This window comes from Myxocyprinus asiaticus, chromosome 34 (genome assembly GCF_019703515.2).
Source record: "Myxocyprinus asiaticus isolate MX2 ecotype Aquarium Trade chromosome 34, UBuf_Myxa_2, whole genome shotgun sequence".
NCBI lineage: Eukaryota > Metazoa > Chordata > Actinopteri > Cypriniformes > Catostomidae > Myxocyprinus > Myxocyprinus asiaticus.
In genome coordinates, this window is record NC_059377.1 from 34,908,085 (window position 1) to 34,922,235 (window position 14,151).

General features: G+C 34.8%; 1 protein-coding gene across 1 annotated transcript; it reads left to right on the forward strand.

Annotated features, from left to right (window-relative positions):
- The first annotated feature begins 1,896 nt into the window (after positions 1–1,896).
- On the forward strand, positions 1,897–14,078 carry LOC127425647 (vesicle-associated membrane protein 2-like). The gene is made up of 6 exons (XM_051671842.1): positions 1,897–2,225; positions 2,493–2,518; positions 3,359–3,488; positions 4,841–4,999; positions 9,100–9,151; positions 11,138–14,078. Coding segments are annotated over exons 2-6 (360 nt in total). The 5' UTR covers positions 1,897–2,225; positions 2,493–2,516; the 3' UTR covers positions 11,155–14,078.
- The last annotated feature ends 73 nt before the right edge of the window (positions 14,079–14,151 follow it).

The following is a 14,151-nucleotide window of genomic DNA, read 5'->3' on the forward strand; positions in this document are numbered from 1 at the left end:
AAGATATCTATTGCTTTGTGTATCACAAGATAAATGAGTGCTATATTCATACAAAGAAATACTATGTCATGTTGACTTTCTGTGCAACAATGGTGAATTATCAGTATTTCATAAGCTTATAGACATACATATTATACATGTTATTTCTTACTCAAGGTGGCACTGATGTTTCAGTGATTGAATTGATTTACATTCGACATTGCTATTTGATGAAGAAACAACATCGAAGTAAACTTATAGCAAGTACAACACATGAAAAGTACGATATGATTGTGATTTGGGTGTACTACTGAAATTATGTACATCTATTTAGACTCAACAAGTGCCTGAGAAAATACACATAAGATACACATAAGCTAAGCATAAGTTACACATACAATACGCATGTGTAGATTATGTGTTATGTGTAGCTTAATATGTGTTTGACAGCCAGTGTCACAGTCCGTCTCCCTTATTCTTCTTCAAGGACTCTTATTTTGAAGTTTTTCATCCGGACTACATTTCCCAGGATTCACTGCCCTCATCACGTCTATCAGTTCTTCATCATCTGCAGCTGACTTCTATTCCCTCATTAGTTTCTCAGTGTATAAAACCCTCTAGTTTTGTTAAATGTTTGTCAGTCCTTGAAGTGTTTTGTTGTGAGGTGTTATATTGAGCTTAGTTTGAATGTTAAAGATTTAGTGTTTGTTTCACTCCAGTGTTTATTATTGTTGAGCATTTCTTCTGTTTCCACTCCTGCGATTGTCCTACTCCAACGTTTATAATTAAAAGATTAAAAGTAATCTACTCCTGCGTCTCCTCTCTTCCTTTCCAAGACACGCACATTACAGCTAGTTGCATCTCATGAAATTTCAGTGTGAAAACAATGAATCCTCTTCTTGATTTGTCCTGATTTGTTGCATTTTTCTCTTTATGAAAAACATCAAAATATATTTTATTTTGGTTGTTTTCTGATTGTCTTAAATATTTTTTTTAAATGTTACACTATCTGGGCATTCTGTAGATCCAGTTTTGATAGATATAAATCCCGGGTTTCTAAAGACCCGAATATGAGTGTTTGGGTGTGTTTGGGCATTTAATGGTTAAAATGGGTACATCAGTAATTACCAAAAACCTTCTTGAAGGTTCTAGAAGCTGTTTCCAAGTTATTAATTTTGATGATTGCACGACTGTCTGAGGCACAGTTTTGCCATTAGTGGTCAGCTCTTTGGCCATCGTTTGGGCACAGAGCCGAATATTTCTCTCATTGATTAGTGCTGTGAGCTCAGCAGTCATTACAGTGATGCTGTTACCACAGCGACCAAATTGTCTGTAGCACTTTGTTGAGCTTTGCTATTGGCTGCACTGCTTCTATTTGCAGCTTATGCCAGTGCACATGCAGCCAAAAATGACACTAATGCTTAACTGTATGTCTGCGTAAAAAGGGTAGGGTTTTTCAATTCAACAAAATGCTGCAGGATTATTTAAAATGCATTAAAGACTTCATTATCTGTGTGTATTAGGAGGTTTTTGTGATGTCACAGATGAAAAGGTTTTTGCATTGCACTGATTAGGATAAAACAGCATTAATCACAGATAGGCACTGCAATCCTTTTAAAGTTGTTTTAGTAGACAGACCAGATGAATGGTTTAATGCATCACTTCTGAGATGATGGTGGTCTAAAGCAAACACCCATTTTACTGTGCATTTCCTACAGTTAAAATTCTAGAACTGTGAGGGGGGTTGGAAGAAGTGTAGCTAAATTGTGCACAACCACCGCAGTGCTGTCCCGTTAACGTTACCGTGAGGGTGGGAGTGATGTGCGCGCGCGTGTGTGTGTGTGTGTGTGTGAGAGAGAGAGAGAGACAGACTGACTGAAAGTGGTCGTGATCTCTCTCACTTCCCCTCCCCTTCTCTTTCTCACTCAGGCATACACACAATTTTATGCGGACACTGGAGGACTATTATTTTTTCAGTCCCACTAAATTCTGGTCGTTCGAATCCGCCTGTTCGGTAAAAGCGTCTAGTCATGCTTATGTCTCTTGGTTTACTGCTATTTCCAGCAGCCTAAAAAAAAAGTTGAGGACTGTTCTTTTAATTAAGCCGTCATTTCACTGCGCATATTTAAAAGTCCATTTTCACAGGAGGATATATATTCGCATCCAGCGTGAAAAACTGACAAGCTCCTCGTACAGCAGCGGTTTGGACTTGTGTCTCGAGGCTTTAGTCGCGTGAGGCTCTTTCGGTAATGCAGCACTTTTTGTGATGACGCGGTGAAGGCATCAGTTCATGCAAATATCCTCAAGGGAATATTAGACTGCGTTTATTAAAAGTCTTTTTTATTACGAGGAACGCGTGTTTTTCTTTTGTGTGTATGTTTTTGTATAATATAGGAAGTTTGGCTTTTGATTAGTAATCTCTCTCTCTCTCTCTCTCTCTCTCTCTCTCTCTCTCTCTCTCTCTCTCTCTCTCTCTCCCTCTTTCTCTCTGCATCCTTGCTGACGACGATCAGTTTTAAAAAGCACCTGCCAACGAAATGTGAGTACACCGTATATCCCAATATTTTAAACAATTTCGCTGGCCTACTTGAAGCAAAAAACCTCGCGCATTTTCTGTTTAGTCAGTATTTTTTTTTTTGTTTTTTTTTGTTTTTTTTTGAAGTTGGTGTTTTTAAATGAACTTTTACCCTGTAATGTCTTGTTATTTGCGGAGTTGGGTTGTTAAAACAATATTAATTGTGTTTAATTTGTTATATTTACTACAGTTAAGTTCATTTGTAATAAGTTTGCTTTCAAGTTCCTTAACAGCACCCAAATCTAAGGTTTATCTCTGATACAACATAAATTGCGTAGAGTTGTGCTCCATCTATTGGAATTAAATTGGAATTGTATCCACAGAACTTCATACTGCAGGCATTGGGGGGGGTGTACCTCGCCCCCTTCCCCCTTGAATCTACGCCCCTGTATTTAATATTATTATTAGTTTTTTTTTGTTTGTTTGTTTGTTTGTTTGTTTTGACAACTAGCTTTTGTATTGTAGATTTTATTTTATAATGTCTCATTGAACATATATCAGGCTTTTTAATGAGCTTTGACTATGATATGGCGTACTGCATTAGGATGAGCAGACCTAATTCATCCCCCCACGACCCACCCACCAACATAGTTCAGAATACTTCTCTTCAGAAATTAAAGTCTATGTATTGTTTTGCTCTGTCCATAGAAACATAATCCAAGATTATGCATAAGAATGTTACATTTAAATGTTCTGAGCATAAAGACTCAAATTTGATTGAGTCTTTGTTTCTGTGGTGCAAAGTACATTTGAAAGGCCTTCACACATCATGGTCAAATCAACACTTGTCTCCTCTTCCTTCAGGTCTGCCCCCGATGCCGCTGCGAGTTCTGGTGCCCCAGGGGGCCCAGATGGTGAGGGGGGTACACCCGCCGCACCTCCTAACCTCAGCAGCAACCGTCGTCTGCAACAGACACAGGCCCAAGTGGATGAGGTAACTAATAGTGTTAATTCTGTTTTTAAGATACTGAAAGACAATTTGGACTAAGTAAATCTTGACCTTTCTGTGTTCCAAAAAACATAAAGGGATAGTTCCCCCGCAAAATGAAAATTCTCTCATTTTTTACTCACTTTCATGCCACCCCAGATGTATATGACTTTCTTTTTCTAATTATTATTCTGCAGAACACAAAGATTTTTTATAAGAATATTTCAGCTCTGTAGATCCATACAATGCAAGTGAATGGTGACCAGACCTTTCAAGCTTCAAAAATCAAATAAAGGCAGCATAAAAGTAATCCACAAGACTCTAGTTGTTTAATCAGTATCTTCTGAAATGATGCAATCACTTTGGGTGAGAAACAGATCAATATTTCAATCGTTCTTTTACTATAAATGTCCACTTTCACTTTCATATAGCTTCAGAAGGCATATATTAAACCACTAGAGTCTTATGGATTACTTTTCTGCTGCCTTTCTGGGATTGTTGAAGCTTGAATGGTCTGGTCACCATTCACTTGCATTGCATGGACCTACAGAGCTGAAATATTCTTCTAAAAATCTATGTTTGTGTTCTGCAGAAGAAAGAAAGTCATACACAACTTGGATGGCATGAGGGTGAGTAAATGATGAGAGAATTTTCATTTTTGGGTAAACAATCCCTTTAAAACAACATGAGTAAAATGTAGAAATGACAAAATACAAATGGTTATCGCAGGACAAAGATATTTTGCACAGAAGACATAAATACTGGACCTTGAAAATAAGTAGCCTATGGTACAAAGAAGACTTTACAGGCTGCATAGTAAAAAAGAAGGCCAAGCTTCTAAACAATGCACTTCAATACATTTCATCTGATATTTGGTATATTCAAAGTAAACATCATAGTTACCAAATCAGTATATTGTTTATACCACTTTTAACAAGTTTTATATGAAAGTTATGTAGTAGTAATAGTCTCCATTACATAGCAATGGGGAAGTCAGTTAGATGACACAGATGACATTTTAAATAAACATCTACTTGCAGATGACTAGAGGAAGGTGAGTTTAGATCTACCAGATTTTGAGATATCAACTAGGGTGTCATACAGTATTCAATATCCTCCACTCCTTTGCCTGATATTTGCGACAGTCCTGTTCCTGCCCTATATATTGCATATTCTAATGTTGAGCGTCTATAGAGACATGAAAAAATGTTCAGTCTAAGTGAATTTCAGGAAGACTTTCAAGTAGTCATGCCTCTTTGATGCATTGTGATGACGTCATATTGCTGATTTTTCAAATCTATGCTAAGTTTGTGTCTGTGTCTGTGTCTGTATACTGTATCTTCTATAAATGTGTTCAGGTGGTGGATATCATGCGTGTGAATGTGGACAAGGTTCTAGAGAGAGATCAGAAGCTTTCAGAGCTCGATGACCGGGCAGATGCGCTGCAGGCCGGAGCATCACAGTTCGAGAGCAGTGCTGCCAAGCTGAAAAACAAGTACTGGTGGAAGAATGCTAAGGTGCGCTCTGAGAAATATGCAGTCTGGTTATATATGTTTTCCAATGACATGTTCCTGATTAGCATCCTTAATCTGCCCTGGAACAACATTCCTATGAACCCATCAAAGGCCAAACCATATTCTTACCCCTTATTCTAACCATAACTATTTTTGTGCATGTCCCTAACCCTAGCCCCAAACTCAGTCCTAAACATAACCCTAATACCTGATTGGTTCATTGCAATGTTGATCCTGGGACATTTCCTTCTTGTCAAAAACATGGTCATTTGAGGTCATTGTTGTATACTCTTCATTATTATCTGGAATACTTGGCCTCAAGTACCAATTTCCATAGCTCATATACCATTAAGTTACGTATTTATTTTTCAACATTAGAATTGTAACAGTAGTTAGAAATAAGTTACTGGTCCCCGAAACTCAACTGGTAGAGCACAGGTTGGATTACCAGGGAACACACATACTAATAAACAGTGTTGGGTGTAATCCAATTACAAAGTAAATAGTTACTGTAATCGAATTACTTTTTTACTTTTAAAAAGTAATGTAATGCATTACATATTTAAATTCTTGTAATCAGATTACAGTTACTGACTTTCAATTAATTTAATTACTTCTAAGTACATTATAGGATTATGCTTATTTCTTATATATTATTCATGTAGAATACATGAATTATGGCCCAGTAATGTGTCATTGTGAAGGAGAAATGTGCTGAGTGTATGACTTGTGTGTAACAATGAACAAGGAAGAAATATAGACATTATTTTGAATTTGTTGTGCAGAAAAGTGTTTTAGTAACTTAAATGTAAAGTAATTAGTAATGTGATTACTTTTCAATTAAGTAATTAGTAAAGTTATCTGATTACAATTTTAGAGAAATGATTAGTAATTCTGGATTATTAATGGATTACTATTTTTTAAGTAACTTACCCAGTACTGCTTATAAAATGGTAACACTTTATAAGGTTCTGTTCATTAACATTTGTTTGTGCATTTGTTATCATGAACTAAAAATTAACAATAATTTTTTTTACAGTCTTTATTAATCTTGGTTAATTTTGTCTATTTATAAATATACTATTGTTCATTGTTAGTTCATGTTAGTTCAAATTGCATTAGCTAATGTTAACTTATACAACTTTTAGTATAAAAATGTATTAATGAACCTTAACCAGACTAATAAATGCTGTAATGGTATTGTTTATTTTTGGTTCATGCGGTAGTTGTAGTTTAACAACTGCATTAACTAATTTTTACATAGACAAACTTATTGTAAAGTGTTACACATACAATATAGTGTAGATGCACAGTATGTTGCTTAAAGGAATGTGACAGGTATAATACAATGCTGATTACCACAAAAAGTTTTTTTTACCTATCTCCCCTTTTCTTACAATGGAAGTGAATGGGGCTGATACGTAAATGTTAAAATAATCACGTATAGCCATGAATGTTGACATGATTGTAGTGTGATAAAATCTCTTACTAACCTTTTATGTTTAAAGTTACGTATATCCAATTTTACAACTTCGTTGCCATGATGACCTAACACAGTAAACCCTAAAACGACCATAACAATGACAATTTATACAACTTTACAGCTCAAATAATACACAAGTTATAACAGAATAATTCATGTAAGTTTATATATATATATATATATATATATATATATATATATATATATATATATATATATATATATATAATTATTAGCATCACATTTCTGCCTTTACATCCTATAAAAATTGGCCCCCATTTACTTCCAGTGTAAGTGCCTCAATGTAACCTTGATTTGTAAAGAAAAGGAGGGGCAAGTCAAATTTTTTTATTTTTATTTATTTATTTATTTATTTTTTTTTTTTTTGTGGTAATCAACATTATGCCACAAATGCTGTCAATTGAGCTTAACTTGTTTTGAACCTGGAATATTTCTTTAAAGCATCTGCCAAACACATAGACACTGCAGCCAGAAGCCTGAAACTGTAGAGGTTTTAGCTTATTTCCTGCATTAAAATTCAAGATTTTGAATGAGTTATTAGATTTAGGAATTATTTGAATTATTAGACTTAGTTTGCTTTATTGGCCTGAATTTACAATCCGTTAAGATAATAAATTGCTAGTGCTCTGAAGTGGTATCTGATTTCTTGTTTCTGCATTGCAACTGTAGCACAAAGTGGTTTGTGACTAAAGATGGCTCGTGAGGCAAAGCTGACTCACCACTAAATGAAGGAGCATTCTTATTTGGATATAACCTTAATGCAGCACAGCCCATATTTCACAGTGTTCGTGAGCATTTAAGATATATTAGGCAAGTTGCAGTTCTGACGCAAGCTTGGTACTGCGGCAGCAGAGCGAGTCCAGCTACTCCCCAAGCAATCAAAAGAACAACAGAAGAGGCCTTTGCTGCTATGAATTTTATTAGTAACCATATTGTTTTATTTTTCAGTTCATTATTTATAGAAAATAACTTTTTGAACCATGGATTTGGATATAAGTGTACTTCTTATGATTTATTATGGAACATTTTTTAGATTATAGATAGAGCATTCCTATTTTAATTGAATGTATTTTTACTCATTAAAATATGGCTTGTTCTAAATAGAGAGATGCTTCCGATGTGTTGTGGACATCTTGTACAAGCCTACAGTGGTCTTTCAGGCCCCATGACAACCTCACTTTACATATTACATTTTTATCTCTCCATCCAGCTATCTGTCAATCCATCCCCCCCACCCCCCACCCCACCCCCCGGACAGCAAAAATGTATTACTCCTTTCCACCAACCCCCAACCGCCTGCCCCAGATGGCTGAAAAACTGCCTGTCCAATCAAATCTCAGTGCGGAGGTGGGGGGAAGGGGCTTCTAGTCCCAATCTGGATTACAGCATTGCTGGATTAAAACCCAGATATGACTTGTGATGTAACTCTCTCTAATCATTCCCTTTAACCTCTAACTCTCTGCCACATGTGCTCAGAGACATTCTCTTTTTCCATATCCCTTTCATATTTCATATCCTTTGACAGCTCCCTTTATAGAAACATCCCACTTTTCATCTCACTCAATTTGTCCTGCCTCTCCAAACCAGATTGTTTTATTATTCTCTCTTTGTTCTTTTCTGCCGTTTTTGTGTGTAGCATCTTTGTGTGAGAGAACAAAAGAAATGTTTAATTCCCCAAGATATAGAGTCAGTAAGAAATATATATAGGAAGTAGGCATATACGGTAATCAGCTATGGTTCTTAAAGCAGTGCACAAGTAAGATACATGTAAGACATAAGCCTCTAAAGAATCATGCCTCTTTTTTTTTTTTTTTTACATTGAAATTAAACAAATTGAGCCATCAATCCAGGATGTGTATATATTTAATGACTCAATTACTGTGCTCCTTGGCCATACTGAAGTACAGAAATAAGCAACTAGAGAAGTTAAAGTATTAGAATGAAGAATGTTATTGCAACATCTACATCATCAATTTTATAATAGGAATTATAATATTCCAATTATAATAGGTTTAAATGAAATCATATAAAACAATTTAAAGTTTGTTTTCACACATTAATGTATTTAATCAAACTCCCTTGTTCTGATTTATTTATTATTTTAATTTCCAAGCTATTGTGATATTGGTGCATTAGCTTGAAATAGAGCTGCACTCAAAACATATTTTAGCCTATTTTTTAAGGTTTACACATTTCAATTTTTTAACAAACTTCCATCAAATTTGATTTTTAACCAAATGAAATTAATAAAACTTGAAATATTTAGTGTTTTTTATTTTCATTTGTTAAAGATTACTTGATACAATTTTGTTATGAAATTGAAATGCATAAACTTTAAAATTATTTTTGTGAGTGTGAAAACAAACATCATTCGGTGTTCTTAGTTATCCAAACAAGTAATATTATCTTATCTTAAATTATTGATTTTTAACTAAACAGATTGTTTTACGTTTAAAACTAAATATAGAACATTATGTTTATTTTTATGTGAAATGTGCATGTTATGACTCAAATAGAATGTATTCATTAGATTTTTGTTTTAAGTAAAACTGTATTTTCCTGTATAGGGTTGTGGTTAATTTTTTTTCTTCTTTTATAGATGATGATCATTATGGGCATTATTGGGGTCATCATGGTGGGCGTTGTTTTCAGTGAGTAGACACTTACTGTAATGTTGTTATGATATAAACACAAATCATTGTCACTTTATTTAATCGTTAGGAAGTCATATATAAACACACACACACACACACACACACACACACACAGATTTTTTAATAAAATTGTTTAAGAGATATAACCATTTAAAAAAAAAAAGTTTTACGTCTTTTGCATTCACAGGTCAGTTTTGACCTGGGATTCAATTGTGTAGATTTTTTTGTACGAATTAGATTTGTTCTTATAAACACTTCACTTACACATTCTTTTTAAGCCACTTTTTTTGTCTCTCACTGGGACTGTATCTTTTTATTACAAACATTCACACACACACACACACACACACACACACACACAGACATACATTCCTGTACAAACTAGACATGACAGATGTAACAAGCATAACAAATAAACTAAATTAAAGGGGTGTTGCAAGATTTTGTACATGCACACATTAGTCTAAATAGGGATTGTAAGAGGAAATTGTCCACATTTTACTCTGCAGCCATTTGATGCCAAACCAGCTTGCAACATACTCACGCATTAACATTCAGCAGTTCATGCAAGTAAATAGAATAGATTTAGCTTAAAAACATAGTAAAGAAGTATTAATGTTGTATACTTGAGCCGTACAGTTGTTTTAATGATGTTTAGTTGAAGAAGAATATGCTGGTTTCATAACTTTTGACCACCAAGTTGTATTGAGCAGTTGAGTAATAGGAAATTAATTCAAATTACTAGTAATTCTCATATTAGATGTTATTATAAATTGTATTTTATGTTATATTTAGATGAAATTTTACAGAAATGTTGATAAAAAAATAAAAGTCTTCAGATGTATCACACTGGTTTTGCTGTAGTTAATGTATATTTTGAAATGTCAAAGAATTTCTAAATGTTATTTCTTAAAAAAATTTTTTTTTAAGAATTGGCATATTAATTAATATATTTTATATTTGTCAGTTAACAAGCCAAAAATATCAATCTTTGTATGAGCGCTTATTAATGACTTACAATATAGTTTTAGATGAAAACCATCGGGTTATGAATGATTTATAACCTTGAATTCCATCGAGTCAAAACTGACCCGTGAATGCAAAAGGTATATGCAGATTCTGAACGCAATAGGAGGGTTAAATTAATGCAAATGAAAACAAGACTGTGAGGGATAGAAGTACAGTCTATTTAATGGGTTGTACCTTGTTAGTAAATATTCAAGCAACAAAACATTAATAATATGTATTTCCAAAAAATTCCAGTAGAAAAATTATCTGGAAGAAGTAGGTTGTAAAAATTTGATGTGACCTAAGACAATTTAGACAAGTGTGTTAAGTCCAACCCATTGAACGGATTGTACGTCTATCCCTCACAGCAGAGTTGGGGTCTTGATCTTGTGGTCTTGGTCTCAAGATAAACGCAATCTCTTTTTATAAATGATGCCTGCAATTAAGAGCCAAATATTACACTTTATCTTACTTTTATTACGGCAGAATAATAAACAGCTTTGTGACACCTGGGGGGTGAGGTGCTGGGGGAATAAAAGAAATGGGTGTACATGCAGTTAAAATCAGACCAATGCCATGCAGACCTCTACTGTGGTGGATATATCAATTCAACATCTTGGTTCAATAAAATTTACTGCCTGGTTCTTGGACCGACAGGTCTGGGTCTTGGGGATAGGTCTTGTTCTGGATCTGGGTCTTGAAGTGTCTAGTTTTGGTCTGGATCTGGGTCTCGAGGGGTCTAGTCTTGGTCTGGGTCTTAGAGGGTCTGGTATTGGTCTGGGTCTTGGAGGGTCTGGTCTTGACTACTCCTCTGCCTCATTTTCTTGGACGTTAAATGTAATATTGCATACCCTGACTGAGGTCCATTGCTGATTAAACAGATAAGCTGAGATCTGGTTGATTCATGCTTATTTCCTGAAACACGTAAGGCTAAACAATAATTTCTGCTTGCTTTCTTGTCGTCTTTTTCAACAGTGTACTTCTACTACTGAGCCTCTCTGGGGACACACAAGGACAGGAGACTCTGGCAGCAGAGCCCAAGCTTTGTGTGAACTCCACCCCTCTTTACTCCCCACCAATGCCTTTCATTTCAGTGTGTGTGCAGTCATTGACGCAATGCCTCTCCCTCCCTTTGTCTGTCACTGCATTTCTTTGTACCTCTCTTGAGTTCTTTTGCAACAGTGCCCGAGCTTACTCAAAAACTCCTTCAGTTTGGAATATCTATGATGTTAGATTTGAGAATGTCTTGGTCTTTTTTGGGCCAAATATTAGTGATGCAAAAATATAGATTTGTAACGTTTTTAGTCCAAATGAACCCATGATTAACTAAAGAGAAAAAAAGAAACACAAAGATCATTAAAGGGATAGTTCTCCAAAAAAAACAAAAAACTATTCTGTCATCATTGTTCACTCTCGTGTTGTTCCAATCTTGTATTACTTTCTTTATTCCATGGAACACAGAAGGCTGAATGTTAGGGACTGACAGCCTCAGTAACCATTCACTTTCACTGCATCTTTTTTCCATAAAATGAAAGTGAATGGTGAATAAGGCTAACATTCTGCCTAACATCTCCTTTTGTGTTGAACAGACAAAAGTCATATGAGTTTGGAACAACATAAGGGTGAGTAAATGATGACAATTTTGGGTATACTATCCCTTAAAGTTTACGTTTAGATATTGGTCAAGTAACGCATTTATGCACAGATGCCAAAGCGTTCCACATTACCTGTAAATGTGCATTGTGGTCCTATTGTTATAATGTCAAGGGTTAAAGTTCAACTGCAATAAGAGAAATGACAGAAAGTGTAATATTTTCTTTCTTTTGTTGTGTTCAAAGATGAGCTTAATTTCTAGACCTTTCCCATATATGTTCCTATGGACCTGAAAAAAAACTAAATTATTTTAGACAGAGGTAGAGACCAGTCACCATTAGAATTAAATGTCTTAGAGTGACAAATCTAGGATCAGTCATTTCCTTCCATATCATGTTGAAAAATATTACATGGATGGGAGACTTGTACCATTCAATTCTAGGGTTTAAAGCATGTTTCAAAAAATCCAGATGTTTAGGGAGAAGGTTGGATGATGTTTTTGTACTTAGAGATTGCAGTCGACATAGAGGGGAATTTCTGATCATAGATTGGCACTCTCGCTCTTTGATGTATTGTTAAAGGGATAGTTCACCCAAAAATGATCATTTACTCACACTTTTGTCATCTCAAACTCATATGACTTTCTTCTGCTGATACATGAATGGAGATATGATGTCTGTTGTCTATACAAAAAAATGTTAGAGCTCCAAAAAGGACATAAAGGCAGCACAAAAGTCATCCATAAGACTTCAGTGGTTTAATCCATGTCTTCTGAAGCAATCCGATCTGTTTTGGGTGAGAACAGACCAAAATCTAACTCCTTTTTCACTGTATCTTACCATTGCAGTCTCTAGGCATGATCATGATTTCAAGCTCGATTACACTTCCAAGTGCTTGAAGCATGCCAGAGCACTAGATGGCGCTAGGAAGTGTAATCGAGCTTGAAACCATGATGGCCAAGGAGACTGCTGATGTCAAGATTTATAGTGGAAAAGGAGTTAGATTTTGGTGTATTCTAACCCAAAATCGATTAACCACTGAGTCTCAGAGTCTCATGAATTACATTTAATATGCCTTTATGTCCTTTTTGGAAAATTTGGTCACCATTCACTTGCATTGCATGGACAAACAGACATCATATCTCCATTAAAATATCTTCGTTTGCATTCCGCGGAGGAAAAAAAGTCATACGAGTTTGAGACTACATAAGGGTAAGTCAATTATAAGATAATTATCATTTTTGGGTGAACTATTCCTTTAATTTCAGCCAAAAGATCAGTGGAATCATAGAGGGAAAACTAGGATTGAAATAAATTATATAACATGGTATAAAATCAAGATTGCAATGTATGGTGTAAAAATGAATATACATTTAAATGTTAAAGCAGTGGCCACAATTAAATGAGTTAATATGGCTACTTTGTTTTTACATTGTTTTTTTTACATTGCTACTTTGTTTTGTTTTTTTGTGCTTTATTTGTAATGTCCTCACTGTTTTTCCATGATGCTTATTGTAACATTGTGGTCACACAAAATACAATTTCATACGTTTTGGATTTATGCAATGATAAATTAAATATTTTGTTATATTAGTTAGCCTATAAATGAACTAATGTTTAAGTGATAGCTTTGCAGTTGCTGTATACATAATGTAAAACGTAATGAACTAGAAGGGGGAAATGAGTATAATTAATGGTACAAAAAATGTGTTATCCTGAGTGTATTAAACACTTGCACCTACTGACTTCACCGGCACCATGAAATGTCTTTGGAAAGACAAATGGAAATGTGACAATGTATTTGTAAATATTTAGGATTATTATGGGAACAGATTCCTAATCAGCACTGGAGACAATGTTCAGGGATGAACCTCTGCATGTGTTTGTTAAATATATATTAAATGGGCACCTTAACCAACATTGTTCTAGTGAATATAAGTTTGACAGATGAGAAATGTTAGTTTTAGCATTTTCTGAGTATTAAGGACATATTGTCCATTACCTAAAATAAAAAATGCTCTATTGATATGTATTCCACATGGAATTTAATGCAAGATCATCATGTGTGTTTCAGATCCCATAGATTAAGCATTCATTCAAATTGCAAACCTAATGCAGGGCAGTGAATGTCATTTACCCCAATAAATTCCTGAGTACAGTGTTTTATGCAACCTATTCATTTGTAAATATGTGCTGCAGAGATGCATAAAATAACAGATCCTGTCCCTGAGCATTTGAAGCCAAGCTGCTAACTTCTGTGGTTCATTTAAAGCATGTCTGCTTGCCCACCATGTGCTGATTCTAATAAAGTGTTAATGCTGTTACTTGTTACGTGCCAACTCTCTTTTTAAATGAGATTTCTCCGGAATAAAAATAGACTCAGGGAGGCAAAATTGT

What these genes read in the sequence shown, in the direction of transcription:
- LOC127425647 (XM_051671842.1), top strand. An exon ending in CACAGGCCCAAGTGGATGAG is followed by an intron (nt 3,489 to 4,840) that starts GTAACTAATAGT and finishes AAATGTGTTCAG; the next exon opens with GTGGTGGATATCATGCGTGT. An exon ending in ACTGGTGGAAGAATGCTAAG is followed by an intron (nt 5,000 to 9,099) that starts GTGCGCTCTGAG and finishes CTTCTTTTATAG; the next exon opens with ATGATGATCATTATGGGCAT.